Source organism: Rhodnius prolixus, unplaced genomic scaffold, assembly GCF_049639745.1.
Source record: "Rhodnius prolixus isolate KJV_2025 unplaced genomic scaffold, Rpr scaffold_6, whole genome shotgun sequence".
NCBI classification, from domain to species: Eukaryota; Metazoa; Arthropoda; class Insecta; order Hemiptera; family Reduviidae; genus Rhodnius; species Rhodnius prolixus.
Genome location: NW_027411634.1, coordinates 28,475,091 through 28,493,426, shown reverse-complemented (window position 1 = coordinate 28,493,426; position 18,336 = coordinate 28,475,091). Strand labels below are relative to the sequence as shown.

General features: G+C 30.6%; 2 protein-coding genes across 3 annotated transcripts in view; both read left to right on the top strand.

Moving 5' to 3' along the window:
- nsl1 (non-specific lethal 1) overlaps positions 1-12,606 on the top strand; it is a 68,874-nt gene extending 56,268 nt beyond the window's left edge. For both annotated transcript variants that reach the window (XM_074141822.1, XM_074141821.1), the window contains 9 exons: positions 2,652-3,023; positions 4,145-4,228; positions 5,023-5,158; positions 5,274-5,381; positions 6,015-6,084; positions 6,169-6,367; positions 7,516-7,712; positions 8,735-8,851; positions 12,102-12,606. In XM_074141822.1, the coding sequence (XP_073997923.1) occupies positions 2,652-3,023; positions 4,145-4,228; positions 5,023-5,158; positions 5,274-5,381; positions 6,015-6,084; positions 6,169-6,367; positions 7,516-7,712; positions 8,735-8,851; positions 12,102-12,224 (1,406 nt within the window). In that variant the 3' untranslated portion in view covers positions 12,225-12,606. The remainder of the gene's footprint in view (positions 1-2,651; positions 3,024-4,144; positions 4,229-5,022; positions 5,159-5,273; positions 5,382-6,014; positions 6,085-6,168; positions 6,368-7,515; positions 7,713-8,734; positions 8,852-12,101) is intronic.
- A 4,464-nt stretch (positions 12,607-17,070) lies between these two features.
- Positions 17,071-17,720, top strand: Polr2H (DNA-directed RNA polymerases I, II, and III subunit Rpb8). The gene has a single exon (XM_074141830.1). The coding sequence runs from the start codon at positions 17,206-17,208 to the stop codon at positions 17,659-17,661; it is 456 nt and encodes a 151-aa protein (XP_073997931.1). The 5' UTR covers positions 17,071-17,205; the 3' UTR covers positions 17,662-17,720.
- Positions 17,721-18,336: the final 616 nt, after the last annotated feature.

Below are 18,336 nucleotides of genomic sequence, written 5' to 3'. Positions count from 1 at the left end.
ATTCATAATTAAAATTATTAGGTAAGTTTAATTTTAAATGTCTCCAAATCATACCTTTGCTTTGGCACTGTGAGAAATAAAGTACTTTTATAAAAACAGTAAAGATAATAACAGTAGTTTAGCTGACATGTTTATTACTTAAGAATTTTATTTGTTTATTGGCTTATAAAAAAGTGAAGTACTGCCTATTTTCAGATATCGTTTAGCTTTCAAATTAAGAGTAGTGGGTCTGAGTGGAAACACATAACAAAAACTCAATTGTTCTCAGAGTTTAAGAATGTCAACAGTCCACACTCAAAACGTCCTAACCGTTAGATTAAACGAGCTTCATTCCTTGAGTCGATTAGAAAATGCGCAATTTATTGTGAATGAGTGCTCATTTACCTGTATCTTTTCTCTCTCGCCCCCTCTTTCTCCCAATCTAAAACTGTAATCTTTCGTCGGAATTCGGATTTGTTGTAGTTCTTGAAAGATTTTGTCTAAGTGCCGAAATTGGAATATTAAAATTAAACGTATGAAACGAACTTCCCAAACTGATCCATATTTAAAAAAAAAAAGTTTATGCTTTGGCGTGTTCGATATAATCTTAGACAAGTTAAATAAATTATCAAGTATCATGAATAACAAAAATTAGAAATAGTTATAAGTACTGTGTGAAATTCAGTTTAATATGTACCTTTTTCAAAGTTACAGCTCTTTATTTATTAATATTTTTCTTTAAATATTAGTAATAAAGATTTTGTTGATGAATAACTTGTAAATTAGTATTAGTTGGGAGGATGTTTCATCAATAAATGTTACTGAAATAGGTAATCAACGTTCGTACAATCTGTATAGCAATTAACTGAATGAAATATGCACTTTGTTTTCCATAACCTGAACCCATTCGTTAGTAACAGAAGGTATTTAAAGGTTATAAGTTTTTTTTACTAATTAAAGGCCATTAAACGAACGAAAGTGGTATAATGAGTAAGAGCTTGCTTTGGGTGAATAAAATTCAAATCTGTTACTGATGATGTTTTGACAAAACTTATGCTTCCTAGCTAGTGTTATGTTTTACTTTTGATTACTCTTTTTTGATTAAGCTGTGTTTTCTACCTAATCGAATTACTCTTATTCAGTAGATACAGTAGGATGTGACTATCATCAGGTATTTGCAACACATTTTCTACAAACCTTTCTCGTTGGAGACGAAGGGGGGAATTAGGTGGCCGGATCTGATCCATTGTTTCTGTTTATTCGAAGTGCCAAAACAGCAAACCTGTTTATCACTAGTAATTATTTTTTTTGATGAAATCTCAAACATTCGCTAGAGGTGGTAATTAATGCGTGCTGGCCAGGATTAGAAATAAAAAAACAAGCTCAAAATTAAAATCTTCCATTGTTTTACTGGGGACTTTAGACATGACGTTTGATGTCTTAAGTTGTATTATTGTAGGATTAAGAACAACTCGGTGTTGGCACCTCTTTTGAGTAAAAATGATGTGGTTGCTTTGGCAGCTTCACGGTGGAGTTATTGGTTTATTGGGACCCATCAAAAAAAACATCCCTCTGCTTAGTTCATTTTGGAAGCGGTGTTTATAGCATACCTAAAGTAGGGAGCTTAAGCTCACAAATTTTTACTTTAAACCGGCCATTTTTTAAATGTTATAGATCTGTTACCTAGCGTATACTGAAAGTAAGAATATAATTAGAAAAAAAAAGATGTTTAAGTAGCGGACATTTCGATTGGGAGGAAAAAACTTATGTAGCTCTAGTTATTTATTAATGTCTTCAATAACATTTTCATATTAAGTTAAAGCTCTATACATATTATCAGTCGAAAATAAAAATGGACGTTACTAAGCTTAGTTTTGTATAATGAATGAGCAACGAGATGATCATATGGTCAGTTTTATGTGCTTGCCACTTAAAGTAATTACTTTTAGAGAATTTTTCAACCAAATTCTAAATTTGTATATTAATAAAACAAAATTATTGGTCTGCAGTAGATTTTAGCTTACTAATTGTTACATAGATAAGATATAATATTGATAGATAATGAATTTTATACGTATAATATACATAATAAAACTAGAAAATTCATAAATAAATACATTAGTTAGTGGCAATTGAGTTAAATATTAAAATTAATGGCTGGCTATTGGAGGCCGAACAGAGTAATACAAATTTACAATTGAATACTGTGCTTAAAGAGGTTCACTGAACTCTGTCTATTTTAAATGTTTCTTATTTAAAACATATGGGTTCGCACAAATCTTTAGTTCATTTATTTATTTTTTTTTTTAAGAAGAAAAATTTTATTTTCAGTATTTTTACTTTCTCGTAATTTTTCAATTTAAAACAATTTTTCTTTAATAGTTCCATATCCTTATAATTTTAATTTTGAAATAATCAATTTTTAATTGGTTCAAGAAAAGGAAAGGTGATTTTTACATTCAATCCAACTTTTTGAATCCTGAATTTATTTTAAGGAAAAACTAACAATCCTTTTTGGATACATGATTGACGATATGATACCAAAAATATTTTCCATTAGAAGTCATCATCTTAAATTATAAAATTGCTGAACTGTAGAATCTAGCATTTACAAAAATAGTTTTATGTGAATCAGTATTAATAATCCCTCTTTTTATTTTGTATCTGTTTAGATATTTCACTTAGTGTACACCAAGATGCGGTGATGAAGAGTGCAGATTGGCAAGTGAAGGCATCCAGGATATCCAGTAAGTCGCAGCTGTCTAACACAATGGCAGCAAGTGAGGAAGGTCTAGACGGTACGGCAGCTTCAGCTGGCAATACTGGTACAGTGATAGGTGGTAGTAGTGTTAGTGGTATAGTGAGGAATATTCCACATCAAGTTGGAAGACCGAGGAAACAGCACGGTACACTATCTGCCAGTTCTATTAACTACCAGTCAAGCCTAAACTCCAGTGATAACACACCAAGTGATGGTGGGTTATTACCTGACCACCACCTTGACCTTCAAAGAAGTAAGGCTGCCGCTCATGCAGTTTCTGTCAGTGAGTATCATAGTAACAACATAGAAATTAAGTTTAATGTGTTTTCATTGTCGTCTCTTAATGATGTTACAAAAAAAAAGTTATAAAAGAAATTATGCTCTTTATTTTAAATAAAAATTTGGGGCTCTTTTTTATAAGAAAAGTGGAAAACGTCAAAGTTGGATATTTTTCAATGTTACGCTTTTTCGTACAGCTTTAGACGATCAACCCTTATACAACTGTCCTACCGAACAGTTTTAGTTACTTTCGTTATATCCAAATGTGTACCTATAATAAAATAGAAAGAGAAATAGCAAGAATTCAAAATTCATTTTCTATGACTGATTAACTCTAAAATTTGTAGCTCAACTCTCATTTAAATCATAATGGAAAAATTTAGTAACTTAAAAAGATAGTTATGATCAAATAAATGTTAAATGAAGTCAATGGAACGGTATAGCTAATAAAGTCTTATTATGTCTTAATGGATAGGTCTTTTATGTTAACCCTAATCGGGATTTGAGAATCCGAGGAACTCTTCTTACTAGATATTTTCTGGTGCAATTTAATAAAACATTAAACTGATCTAGAGTACTAATGACCTTACAATTTATGCGCAAAAAATACTATAGATATAAATAAAAATATAGATATTCTAAGTTTATTTTCAAAGAAAAATAGTTAATGAGAAGAACCGTGTTAGCGAATGGATTCGTCCCTTTTTAAAGAATTTTTCGCAAACAATACCATTTGCAATTATCTATAACTTTTATTGGGATAATTTTTTATTTGAAAATTCCTCTTTATGGCAGGTCTGGGGAGATTTTATATATACATACAACTGTTAGTTTAGAAGTAACTGAAAAAATACAAATATTATATTAGAATTCAGAGTTTTCTAAATTTAATTAACCTTAACGCTACCATCCATAATGTAGCAGTTTCTGAGGAAATGTACACAATTAATTTTTTCTAACAAAAGCATGAGTTTTTCTTTTATCTGAGCTAAGCATTTCAAAAAAATCTCTGAATTTGAACAGTACCTTAAAAAGAAATCAGTTATTGTTCAAGATGCTTTGAACTTGAGTTTTGTTTTTCTTTTAATAAATGGTTTGCTTACTAATTTTATTTATTTTTCACAGAATTAAGACGAAAAATAGCAGGAGGCAGAAAAAGAAGGAAGAATAATATTCCTCTTGAGAGGTTTAGACACAGAAAAAATTCAGGTATTGTTGCTCGATACTAATTTTTTTTTTTATTTATTTAAGTTATTTTTCGGAAGTACCTCCATTCTGTGTTGCATCGCAATAAATACTTGCCTTAGTTACAATTTGAATCTATTTGGTAATTGTTTCCAAGTAGGGGTTTGCGTAAAGGGTACAGCATTAAGCTGTCTCCAAATTCATCTTAAAAAATAGTAATTGCATTGCTAGAATTCCTATATTGAAGAAAATCTGTTAATAGAAGGTGTGAAAATGTACTTCTGAGTTGAATTCGAAATTTCGGATCAGCCTCTAAGGATTTTCCCTTATTCGAAGCACATAAATATGACTTTTACTTGAAAATTGTCCCGAAAAGGATATTTGTTAATAATGTAAAAAACTAGAATTCAATGTTGAAAAAAGGGGTAAAACAAAGTTTAATATCCTTGAATGCGTCATCTCTCCAAAAACTATAGGGCATAAAAAATATCGATTAAAACATTGAAGCAGAATGGCCCAAGGCAATCCCTGCTTCCTATATAAAAATTCAAATCTGTTAGGGTAGGGTGTGAAATAAACGTTAAGGGAGAAGGTTAACGCTCCAACTTGATGAAACCACCAAGTCCAATTAAAGTACGAAAAATGGCTCGATACATTTGAGAGGAAGAGTTATCTTTTTTTGTTAGATTTTTTACATTGTTAAATTAAAATGAATAATCGGATGGAAATATCAATGCGTATGAACATTGTAGGATTAAAGCTTACTTAGGAAAATCATGTTTATAATTGTAAGTTTTTATTTTGTATGTTCTTTACAGGTGGGTATTCCATACTAGATGGTGATTACCTAGTGGATAGTGGAGAAGTTAGTACAAATACCGATGGTGCAAGATATCCATCATCCCCTGTGCCCTCACCTGCTTCTGTTCATGGCAAAGACAAAGAGTCCATGAAGTTAGTACTTATTTTTAATTTGTAACCATCATTTTAATAATGATTAAAACTTGCGAAATCTTTATTTTCTCTTAACCCCCAGTATCTAAAATAAGTAAATAATTTAATTTTACAGGAGAAAGAGGGAAAATTCATACGATATCGACAACATCGTCATTCCTTACAGTATGGCGTCTGCTACTAGGCTGGAGAAACTCCATTACAAGGAAATTTTGACACCAAAGTGAGAGAAGTTTACTTTTATTTCTTTAACTTTATAGATTCAGCATGGTTTATCTGCTTTAGCATTCTAATTTCCGGACCCAGAAGTGGCGAATTTCATAGAAAGTTTATTATATTATTCACTTTTAGGATTTAGGGTGCAAAGGACATTAGTTTTTGCGCACTTGAATAAAAAAATAAAATAAAATAGCAATATTAATCCAGAAATAGTGTGGTCATTAATTTATTGAACCAAAAGTAGAGACTAAAGTTGTATTTTCAGCATCTTTTTATTAGCTCTTCTTCTTTATAAGAGGAGTTACAGCGGATTGTGTTTTTCCAATTTTAAGTTTTCAGTGGTAAAACACGTTTTAAAAAAACATAAAATCGCTATAAGTCCAAAATTTATTTTTCAACTTTGCGCCACTAGGGGAAGTATGGAATTAGTCAAAATCGATCAACCAAAAGTATCTTATTGAAAGGATTTTTCAAGTTTTAGAGATTTACTCGAAAATGGCTCCTGTGATTTTGTTTATATGCAGGTCTGCAGTCTTTATGCAAGACTTTCGTGGAGTCTAGAAGTAATGAAATTTTATTTTCAAAATTTGACGAAATTTTTTTAAGTTTATAATTTATTTTAAAACGTTTGTTTTAGATGGAGGTTTGTGAAAGAAATGGACCACAAAAATGGAATTGTTCGAAGATCTAGTCAAGAACTCTTGGAGGTGAGTATTTTCAAGGGGTGTTAAATTCGTTACAAGTTATTTATCTGATTCTAATATGTTTTTTTTTATCGGTCTGCGTTACAGGGTGAGGAGGATATGAATGAAGAGACTTTCATAGAACGACATAATCAAGCTGAAGAAGAAGAAAGAAAGAAGTTTCTAAGTTACATGAAAGTGCCAAATTCAGTCCTCAACAGTTTCTTGGGAAGTAGTGGAAGTGGTCGTGGAAGGGGTCACAGGAGGGCAGATTCAAGAGCAGAATCTTTTGGTCCTAATACCCCAGGTAATATTTTTGGTTCTTAGTTCTAGAGATTATTTTAAATTTTTCTAATTGCTGGTAAAGCCGGGTCTACACATTGCAATCATGCAACTACAGATTTTTTCATGGATGAGCATGTTTTGGTAGGATTCACCACAATCCATTACAGTTCTTTTCCAATTTGTTCCATTTCATCATGCAAATTTCATGATTTTGACTCTGGCGGAGCGGTTTTTAACCAGCGGTGCCCTCTAGAGCTTTCTTCCAGTTATTAAATCCTTGGACATAAAACACGGAGCTTTCAAAATTTGAGGAAAACATTCTGCAAAGTAATAAAATGAATTTTCACTTGGACTATACTCTAATCACGAAAATGTTTGGAATCCTGCTCAATTAAAATGGCGCCATTTATCGTCGCACATGGTAAGAGGATAGGATTTGAAAATTAGTTTTCTAAGTCCTGGTCCTAATTGAGATAGAAATTATTGAAAAGTCTGTTTTTCTTTCTTTCCTTGCTCATTTTGAATGATTAAATGCAGTACACATTCAATTATGCGAATTTCAATTATCTTTGTTATAATTTTATATTGCTAGTAAAGAGTTGAGAGATAATAATAAACAACCCAGTTAGAAACTGCTTGAATATTTCCGAAAGAGGTGACCTTTGTTCCTTACACAAAATGAGCCAGGTATCCATTATTTAGTCTCGCAGTATCAGCCTCAGGAAATTAAATTAAATTTCCTCAGACTTCATGCTTCTCGTATCCAAAGCATAAATAAAAAAGTTGAACTGCATTAAGATGTTTTATAAAGATTTATTCTGCCAAACTTAACTAAAATGGACGTAAAGTATTTGATTAGTTATTATATTCTTTAACTTGCTGTAATTTTGGTTTATAAATTTTATAAAGTAAACTTACTTCCCCACTTTATAAATCATCGTTACTGTGATACACAAAAGTGGGTGGTAGGCATTAAAAGGTTGACTACTTCTGGTGTAAGAATATACTCTTGTAGTACCATTACAATGATGAAAGTTAGTGATGAATAACAATGATTAAACTATTTAGAATTTTGTCACTACCTCTGAGGGAATTTCAAAAGTAGTTTTATACATATTATTCATGAGGTTCTTCACTTATAAGTTTTGTTTTGACATTTATTACTTTCAGATCCTATGTCACCCGGTGGTGGAGAAAGTTCAATGACAAGTCCGCCAGCTACTCCTCAAACAGCAACAAACACAGAAAACCAGACTGAACAACCTGGATCTGTTCAGCTAGTTTCCAGCAGACGTAGAACCACCAGCACATCTAAAATTTCTACAGAAATGCAATCCTTCCCCTCAGCATCAGATTATGTGCCCGAAGTAAGTAGTGATTATATATATTAAATGAATGATGTACCCTATTAAATATTTTATGTGATTTATTTATTTAGTGAACTTGGAAGAAAGAACTATTTATGAAAAGAACCATTACGTAATCAGAAAAAATAATAAAATCAATTTATGTAGTGAAATTACACAATATGATATAGCTTCTGGGAAATATTTAAATAATTATATTCTTGTAGTAATGGTTAGTAGGCAAATATCATAACTCTTCTCTCCAGTTACTGAAGAACTACATCAGCGTTTCAGAAGTCCAGCTAGTAAATTTCTTTCGATAGAATTAAGTTGTTTCGCCCTCGCCAATAGCTTCGTAACAACGCCAAACAGTCAATTGGTTTTAAACTGTAAGCTTTTGTTCAGGTGATTTTTGAACATTTTGGATAGTTTTGTTGATAACTCCATAGTCGCATTAAGAACGATATTTACCCATCATATACATCTCTAAAAATATGATCTACCTGCTTATAGTTTTAACCTCTGCTTCCTGCTAAATTATATCAACATTGGTAATAAATGTTTATAATAGGCCATACATAAATAGGGCTAACTCCAAATCTCGTTGGGGGCCCTACCCCCTAAAGGCATATCTACATGAAATTCTAAATCGAATGACACTTCATTTATGAAAATCGGTTCGCGTGTTCAGATTTTGATGACAAAAAAGGTAACAAGAACAAGAATAATTTTTGAAAATGCCGTTTTTGCTTATCTTTGACAGATTTTTTTTCGAAGTCTATTAAATCTTCGTAATTGTAAAAAAAATACTCTTGTTAACGAGGATATGCCCTATATTTTAAAGAAAATTTGACAATTCTGTCTTTAACAGAAAAACGAGAAAAAAGTAAAAAATGGGTGTTATTTAACTTTACGCTTTTTCAGACAGTTTTTGACGATCAACCTTTATACAACTGTCCTACCGGACATTTTTAATATAACATTTCGCTCGATATTTTATTCTTTCCTTGTTCTCATTCTAATTTTGTTTATTATGTTTAAAGGTTATATCGTATGAACCCCGCACGTTCCCTCTAAGTGAAGAAGTTTTCAATAAAATGTTGGCAGAAAATTCAGATAACAACCATCAAGGCTATCTACCTCTTGAAGCTAATTTTTTTGTAAGTGACTGTATTTTTTAATAGTAGACTATGATTTTTTTTAATAAACATGTCCTCTTTTTCTACCTACGAATAAAAAGGCACGTTACTATCTCGCACTACACTCGATAACTTGGAGTGTACGTGTGTTATTCAAAATATTAATGAAGCGTATAGCATTTTGTAAAGCAAATGAAATAAAAATTAATAAAACCTAGTATTTGTTCAAGGGTTCTGTACATTTATTGCAAGTGTATTGTTTTTTTAGAATAGTAAAATTGGAATTGTATTTTGTACGGGGCGCGCGCGGATTGAAACAGAATTCACGGAATTATACCTATTTCATTTTAATAAAAAATAATTATTGTCAAATGAAATGTTGATGAATTAGTGATTCTAATAATTTAACAAATGAGTTAACTAGTAAAATCTTGAAAATAAGACTTAAGAATAGCAAAAACGGAATGACTTTAAAGCTGGGAAACAGGATATGTGCACTAACAATGAATGTGTAATAACCCTTATGGCAACAGCGGAAATTACAAATTAATTTGCCCAGACTGTGATTGCTCCCAATATTGGCCAGAACGGAATAAATTAGTGATGGGCTATTTGAGCGGACTCGTTCCATTGGAACGAGTCCGATGGTGGAACGAGTTGATTCAAATCCCTATTTTTAAAAAAAGTGATTCCGCCCCGCCCCAAAAAATTTAGGCAAATAAAAATGAAAATGAGGCAGCAGAAGGTTTGGAACGATTAAACATAAGAACAAATGTCACGCAATTTATTATATTATTATATCATTAAATGTTAGCTTTCCCAGTTAATAACAAAACTATATTTCTTTAACACACATTGAGTACTATCCCTAATTTCCAATTGCTCTGATAAATATAAAATTAACAACGTAATACAAAAATTAACACAAAAATAGGCTAGTCAAATATAAATTAAAGCAATGCAGTTTTGTCATTATCTAGCTTGACCACTAGAAGACTGGAGTTAACTTACTTCAAGAGTATTCAAGGTAGAGAAACGGAAATGGGTAGGAAATTATTCCATAAAAATTCTAACCCTTCAAAATTATAATTACTCATAATATTTATTTACTAAGAATTGAATATCAAGCTTTTAAAATATTATCTTATTGTTTTACAAAAAGAAAAAGCTGTGTGCTTAATCTTAAACTTAGCGCTGGACACTTACTCTCATCTTCATTGGCGTAATTTTGAACGTGTACATGTCAGCTAGACGGTCAAAGTAAAACTGGGCCAAAATTTAGTATTACCTAACTGGTTTACTTAGTGTAGTATCCCTCCCACTCTATCACCTATTTCACAAACATTCATCGATTAAAAAAATTTTTTAGTTAAATATTCGTTTCATTGGAATACAAAAAACATTATAACGCTTTCTTAAGATGATTTGAATTTTTAAAATTTGTTTTTGTCCATTACTCTTATAAAATACGAAGAATTTCAAATAAAATATAATATACAAACACAGAATGATCTAGTGTGCAGGTGGAGTCAGTCGTAGTTACCATGACAACGGAACCGTTAAACGACTCCGGCCCAGCTCTAGCATTTTCATTGGTTAAATCCACTGGAGTTGGTGGAGTCGAATCCGGAGTGATTTAAATCCTTTTGAAACCGGACTCGTTCCATTTTTTCGTTCACTGAATCTAGCCAATAGAAATTGCTGGAGCTGGAACCGGAGTTGTTTAACGGTTCCATTGCTATGGTAACGAGGACTGACTCCACCTGCACACTAGATCATTGTGTTTGTATATTATATTTTATTTGAAATTCTTCGTATTTTATAAGAGTAATGGACAAAAACAAATTTTAAAAATTAAAATCATCTTAAGAAAGCGTTATAATGTTTTTTGTATTCAAATAAAACGAATATTTAACTAAAAATTATTTCCAATCGATGAATGTTTCTGAAATTGGTGATAGAGTGGGAGGGATACTGCAGTAAGTAAACCAATTAGGTAATACTAAATTTTGGCTCAGTGTTACTTTGACTGTCTCACGGTCATGTACACGGTTAAACTTACCCAATGAAGATAAGAATAAGATGTCCAGCGCTATGTTAAAGATTAAGCACACAGCTTTTTCTTTTCGTAAGATAATGAGATAATATTTTTAAAGCTTGATATACAAGTCCTAGTAAATAAATATTTCTTTATTTATGAGTAATTATCATTTTGCTTGAAGGGTTAGATTTTTTTTTATGGGAATAATTTCCTACCCATTTCCGTTTCTCTATCTTGGATCCTCTTGAAGCACATTAACTCCAGTCTTCCAGTGGTCAAGCTAGATAATGACTAAACAGCATTGCTTTAATTTTTATAATTGACTAGTCTATTTTTATGTTAATTTTTGTGTTACGTTGTTAATTTTATATTTATCAGTGCAATTGGAAATTAGGGATAGTACTCAATGTGTGTTAAAGAAATATAGTTTTGTTATTAACTGGGAAAGCTAACATTTAATGATATTTTTTAATAAATTGCGTGACAATGTTACTAATGCATAGGGTAAGTACAGAGACCGGAATCGGTGAACGAGTTGTTGGAGTCGATTCCAACCCTGGAACTGATTCAAATCCAACGAGTCCAAAGACGGACTCGTTCTGCCCATCACTAGAATAAATATCAAAGACGAATTCAATAAAACAAACTCAACTTAAGCTTAATCACCTTATCAAACACAACCACCAATCGGACAAAAGTCAACAACACAATGACGCTGCTATATAATACAGGGAGGAAGGGAAGAATATGGTCATCTTAGATAAGAGTACAAACAGGAAAGACTTACACCAAAACATTATGAACGACAAAATTAACTTAACTCTGATACACTCTTTAAAGAAATTTAGTTCATTAATTGTTTAAGATTCGTTCTCTATTAATATCTTGCTTACATTCTTGTAAGCTTGTTCTGACTTTATTTAAAGAAATAATCATTCTGACTTAATCGGTAGTTGGAATCGTAAGTCTCGCCAGAAAAAAATACGAAATTTCTCAACCCTTAATCCTTTACTTACCCAATCCTTTACTTAATCCTTCTGACTTACAGTTGTTATTTTTTCTTTATATATTAACGTTGGCAACGTTTTATAGGTACTTAGTTTAGTTATTAAGTAATTATGAATATATTGCCTTAATATTCTAAAGTCAGGTGATCCTGCAGTTGAGTACTAGTCTTTGTATATTTGATTTCCATGTTAAATTTGAATTTTTTTTTTTTTTTTTTTGTAGCAGTTGGAAAATTTGGAATCTCCACCTAGTGTGTCAACAGATTCAGCCGAGTCATTAACTGGAGAAGATCCAAATGATCCAGAATGGACAGGATTTGGTGGAAAAAATAACGTCAAGAGATAAAAGACCATATTTTCTTTTATATTTTTCTTCTTTTTTTTCTTTTTTTAAATAATATAATGATTGATTAATGATACATACACCGAAAAAAGTACATATTCCTTACTACTCTCACATTTTTGTACATTTCATGCTATTTTTAATTAGCGATTTGTATTATTATTTTTATTTAATCGAAATCTAGTTTATTTTTCTTCTGTTGAATCCTTGGAAACAAAAGTACTGAACATTTAAGAGGTACCTCCCGCCCATAAAATATCTCAAGTTTCCTCCCCCGCCCTTTCTTTTTTTATTGTACATTTCACTCCTACCAAAGGTTTTGTAGATTTATAAATGTTAGATGTGTATATATAAAAATTTATTAAATAAAAATTATTTGAATTGCTCCTGTCACTGTATGACCTTAAATCAAAAACAAACCACACAGTTCGTATTAGTTTTATTATTATTATATATACTCGATGTTATTTTATTTTATTACTATTATTAAGTTTATTTTTGGAAGATTCGTAATCACAATTATTTATGGTTAAAAAAATCAATTTTTGTTGTTTACAGTACTTCTGAATATGAATGTGTAAAAACCCATTATTTAAAATGTATAGAGAGAGAAAGAGAAAAAAAATGATGGAGCATTTCTTAAATGGTGTTTAGTTATTTTTTTATTTTTATTGTTACTAAAAATAAAATTATAAATCTAAAAACAAAAATGTAAATTTATCAGATTGTCTGTGTAGCGTTTTATCTCGGACCACACACTCTGTCTCTAGCCCGATTCTTTTAGTCTCACCGTAGAGTGACAAGTGATAAAATTTGAAGAAAACAGAAAAATTTTGTATAAAGATTGTAAAAAAAGAAGATGTATTTCCTGTTTTTCCTTTTTTTTCTTTGTTTTGTTTTAAGGAAATTTATAGAAAATTGTACTCTTTATAAGAGCTTTTTCATATGATGTAAATAATATTTAAAAAATACAAAAAAAAAAAAAAGTTTCTGAAAATTTAATGTTTACTGCTGACAGCTTCATTAACTGAAGTTGCGCTTACTTGTTGTAAATATACTACTTTTTCTTTTTGTTTTGGAGATCAATTTCTAGTTGCATAATTACTTCATGTAAATATATAAATATATATAAATATTAAAAAAAAGAAGAAAATAAGATTTAAGTGTGCAGATATAGAAGTTGGCAGTTTTGTCGTTGACTCTACACAAAGTCAACTAGTCATTTAGTAAAAAAAGTAAAAACAATAACAAAAATTAAAATATTAATAAATAATTTAAAAAAGGGAAATTGTATATGTAGTTGAGAGAGAGTGAGTGAGGGAATGAGTAATAAATTAAATAGTGTTATTACTGTTACATATTATTGAAGTAAACTCCAGTTTTAATTCAATAATTAATACTAATCACCTTAATGATCATTAAAATATCACATTCTTTATGGTAAATTCTAAATACCTTATTAGTATTTCTTTATTATGTAAAATACCACAATATTCTGAGTTTTAATTTTATCCATAAAAATAAAAGGGATTCATGAACAGAAATTCATGTGTAAAATTTTGAGTAAGTATATTGATTTAGTTTAATATCATGTATGTCTCCGATATCTTCTTGTCTAAATTCAGTCTGTTTTGTTAAATAATTTAAAAAAAAATATATATATATATATATATATATATATATATATATAAATACCCTTTTAGTTTTATCAAAAAATTGAAACTACATCTGGCTTCACGATAAAAATATCTCATTCTCTCTCACTCTTTCTAATTTTGATTAAGAAGATACGATAACATAGTGTAGACAGTAATGAATTAATGTACTGTCCAATAATAGTTATTGATACCTTCTTTTATTGTCCATACTAATTCAATCTTCTTAATCAAGTGTGCATATACATTTTTTTTTTTTTTTTTTTATTACAAGTAGAGAAAGTTTTTTGTATGTACCCACATGAGCACTATTACGCTTACAAATTATTTAAAAAAACGATATGTATTATATAAATATTTAAACATTGATCAAATTTACTAAGAAAAAAAGTTATGGCCGTTTTGTTTAAAAAAATAATTAAAAAAAAGGAAATTAAAACAAAAAATTTTTATCCAATTAAAAAATGGGCAAAAAAAAATAGTTATAAACACAAGTTCCATTTATTATTTATCCTTTTTTCTATTCCTTGTTGCATCTGAGGAGGGTAAAAATAGTGCTGAAGTAGTTAATCTCCTTAGAGGAGTCCGTTACAAGTTGAGAGTAAGTAAAGCTGCTGGTAGAGACAATTGCTGTGGCGTGAAATAGTGTTACATAACATATAAGAAGGTATCAAGTAGTGATGAATACCTTGCCGATAAACAGAGTGGTTTTACTGGATTTAGTTCATCCAGAAATTTTAAAAAATATGGTTGGGTTTGTAGTGTTGGATAATGTGAGTGATTTAGTAGAATGCATATCTTATTATATTTCGGTCAGTTTTCGAACTGTTCATCCATCATCAAATGTTGATTCATTTGTTTGACTTTTTAGTATGTGACAGATTATTATTATATTAGATTATTAATTAGACCATAATGTGTCGTCATTACCTTCAAATTAAAGTAATTTCAGTAGAATAAATTATTTTTAATAGGGAAGTGAGTGGTTAGCGAGTACTGGATTCCAACACGGAGATCCGAATCGAATCCAGCTGCTATTTTCACTTCCTAGAAGCTTCTTACAGCTACTGTGCATTGGCGGGACTATGTTGTCTGTAACTAGAGAACACCTTCTGGAGGCCGACCGTGCAACGTGCACCAATGATCTCAGATGTGGGTTAATTCGTCTTGTGTAGTTAGTAGCGCTTGTTTAAAATAACAATGAACTGAAGTCCTGCAAATCGCTGCTGGAAAGAATGAGAATGCACTTATGAAATCTTTTTTGCCTGCTTAAAGATTCTACTTGCCAAGACAACATTTACTTATTAAAAATTCAATCTAAAAACCTAGGTATTAAAAATTAGATTATTATGTACAAACAAAATAATAACGAGCTGAATACATACACTTAATTGCTGTTGTCCCTTTATTTTCCTGAAGTTCTTGTTTTTATACTACAGTATATGTATTTTTGAGGGACCTAGATATCCACCTTTTTCTGGCCTGATTATAATTAACATTATGTATCTTAATGTTATGGCATACATATATAATTATCGTTTTTTTTTTTATGTATGGCGATGACTAAACAGGACCTTGTCATACAAGCTTCGATCATTCAGTAAATATTAAAATACTGGGTGAGTACAAAGAAATAAATAAAAATAATTGTAAGGTTAACTTGTAAGTCAGAATAACTTAAATTATCTTTGATTGACATGAATCGAAATTCTACAAAAAAGTGTTAAATATAAGACTGGTTAAATAAGTCAGAAAACAATATTTATGAAAAATTATTTCAAATAAATAATGAACAAAATATAACGAAAACCAATAAATGACATTTTTGAAATTATTAAAAAAAGGAATCTTTTAAAATTAAAATTTAAAAATCCTATAGAGACAGCGATAAGGAACGCAACATTAAAATAAAGAAGATTAGACCAGAGAGTAGCTATCAGTAAACCCCCCAAAAAGTTATTCTTTTTAACGGCACTTATTTCGCCATTTTTCTTCTAGAAACCAATATATTATTCCAATACTCCTACACTCTTAACTTGAAGAGGACCTTACTCTAGAATACTATTTCCCTTTTCCAGATATTTTCCAATGTGGAAGGACTGATTCTCTAAGTAACTGTTATTCTTTTCTTGGGCCGCCTCTAGGTAGCAGGTCATCTTGGTCTCACCATTTCATCCTACAGTAGCTAGTTATTCACTGCAAGTACTATAATTTTCTCTGCCCTTATAATGTTGCAATTTGGTAATATTCTCTTCCTAATAACCTAATAACCTTACGAGAGGAAAGTTGCCAAAAATGGGCAAAAACGGCATTTTCAGAAAATCTTTATAAATTTTGGTTGGTTTCGATTGAGTTTTGAAATTGATTCAAATTTCAAACGTTTATATCTCCTCTCGTATTGAATAGATTTCGATGATTTCTTTACCGAATTGTAGAGAAAAGTTAGCTCTATAACTGGTGTAAATTGCTATATTCTACCTATAATAGTTAATGAGAAATAGAGGGCTAAATTTTTGGATGTTTACAAACTGGTTCAAATTTCCAACGGTTATATCACTTTTCGTATTGATTAGATTTTAATGATTTCTTTACGCAATTGAAGAGAAAAGTCAGTTCAATCAGTGGTATACACTGCAATATTTTAGTTACAATAGGTCATGAGATATGGAAAGTTAAATTTTGGTTGGTTTCGATTAAGTTTTGAAATTGATTCAAATTTCAAACGTTTATATCTCCTTTCGTATTGAACAGATTTCGATGATTTCTTTACCGAATTGTAGAGAAAAGTTAGCTCTATTACTGATATTAATTGCTAAATTGCTAAATAGGTGTGGGAAGAACACCTAGATGAACAATGTACATAGTTAAATAAAGTTATTTTTTTTAAATACTAACCCAGATTAATTAATACCTATAATTATTAACGCTTGAGTACTAAATAAAGTAAACGTGAGTGTTAAAGTGATTTAATGGAGGAATTAAATTAAAGCTTTAAATTTTTTCATAACGTTTTCTTTTTAATCTATGATTAATAGTTTGATGATTATAGAGTAATAGATATTACAGTCAGTCTAAGTTAAATGGTGTGAAAGTTTGAAATAAGTCTTTTGGCAGAATTAGTACATTCGAAAAAATTGAGAAGAAAATTTACGGGTGGACCTGTTACCCTGTTAGTACTGCCAATTTCAAAATACTGAAACCTTTTAATGGTTATACATATGTAGTTACATGAGTGTTGTGCATTAGAAGTTTAAAAGTTTGAGTGAAACTTTAATTTAAAGTAGGATTTTTTGTTTTTAAATTAACTAGTTTAAGAAGTTTTGATACCCATGGCTGGCGTCCTTTTTGAAGATATATTTAATGTAAAAGATATTGATCCTAATGGAAAGCAATTTGACCGAGTTAGCAGGCTGCATTGCGAAAGTGAGTCATTTAAAATGGATCTTATTTTGGATGTAAATACATGGCTGTATCCAATGGAATTGGGTGATAAATTTCGCCTTGTGCTCACCACTACACTTTATGAAAATGGTTATCCTGATAATCCGGAATGGGTACCTTTGGAGTCGGAAACTACCCGAGCTGATAGTTTTGAGTACGTAATGTTTGGCAAATTATACAGAATTGAAGGAGATGATAATGCTAAGGAACCCTCGAAAACTAAACTTTCTGCGTATGTTTCTTTTGGTGGACTTCTTATGAGATTGCAAGGAGATCCAAATAATTTACATGGATTTGAAGTGGATCAGACTTTATATTTGTTAATGAAAAAGTTAGCATTTTGATGTATTTGTTTTTATAATTTTAATATTTGGTGTTTAATAAATTATTATGTGTTAAATTATTCTTTCTAAAGGTTTCGTTTACTAAACATTAACCACGGCTTTCAAACAAATTGGATTAATGCTAATATTATAGTGAGAATGATCCTTTCCCAAATTATTCGAAGCTCTAACCATGGATAGTAGTCATGCTAACAGTCAGTAAAGCAAGTAAAAATAGAAAAATATGAAATCTATATACATATAGTATGTGCGGTGACAGCTCCTGCGCAAGTATTCTGGCAAGTGATGATTTCTTGAACGGCTGCATCCAGAGATGACAGTCGTAATAGGTTATTAAGACGTGCTGTTGACAGTCTGATTAGCCAACGTCAGGCATTCAGATGGTCGTGTGGCCAGTGGCGCCTGAAGCGTCTAGGAGGGTTCGTGGAAAGAGTTGAGAGAGCTTGAATAAATAGATTTAAATAAGGGGATAATTCAATATGAAATTTCAGGTAACGGAGATTGGGTTTGCGTAAACAAGAGAATTTTTAACTAGGTATGAGGTTTGAAATGAAAACGGGAGCATTTACTATGGTATGAAGGATTTTGATTGAATGCGATTGAGGTTTGTACGTTTAGTAGTGCCGTATGGTTCAAGTCAAAAATAATTTTTTTATAAAAAAAAAATAGCGTTGT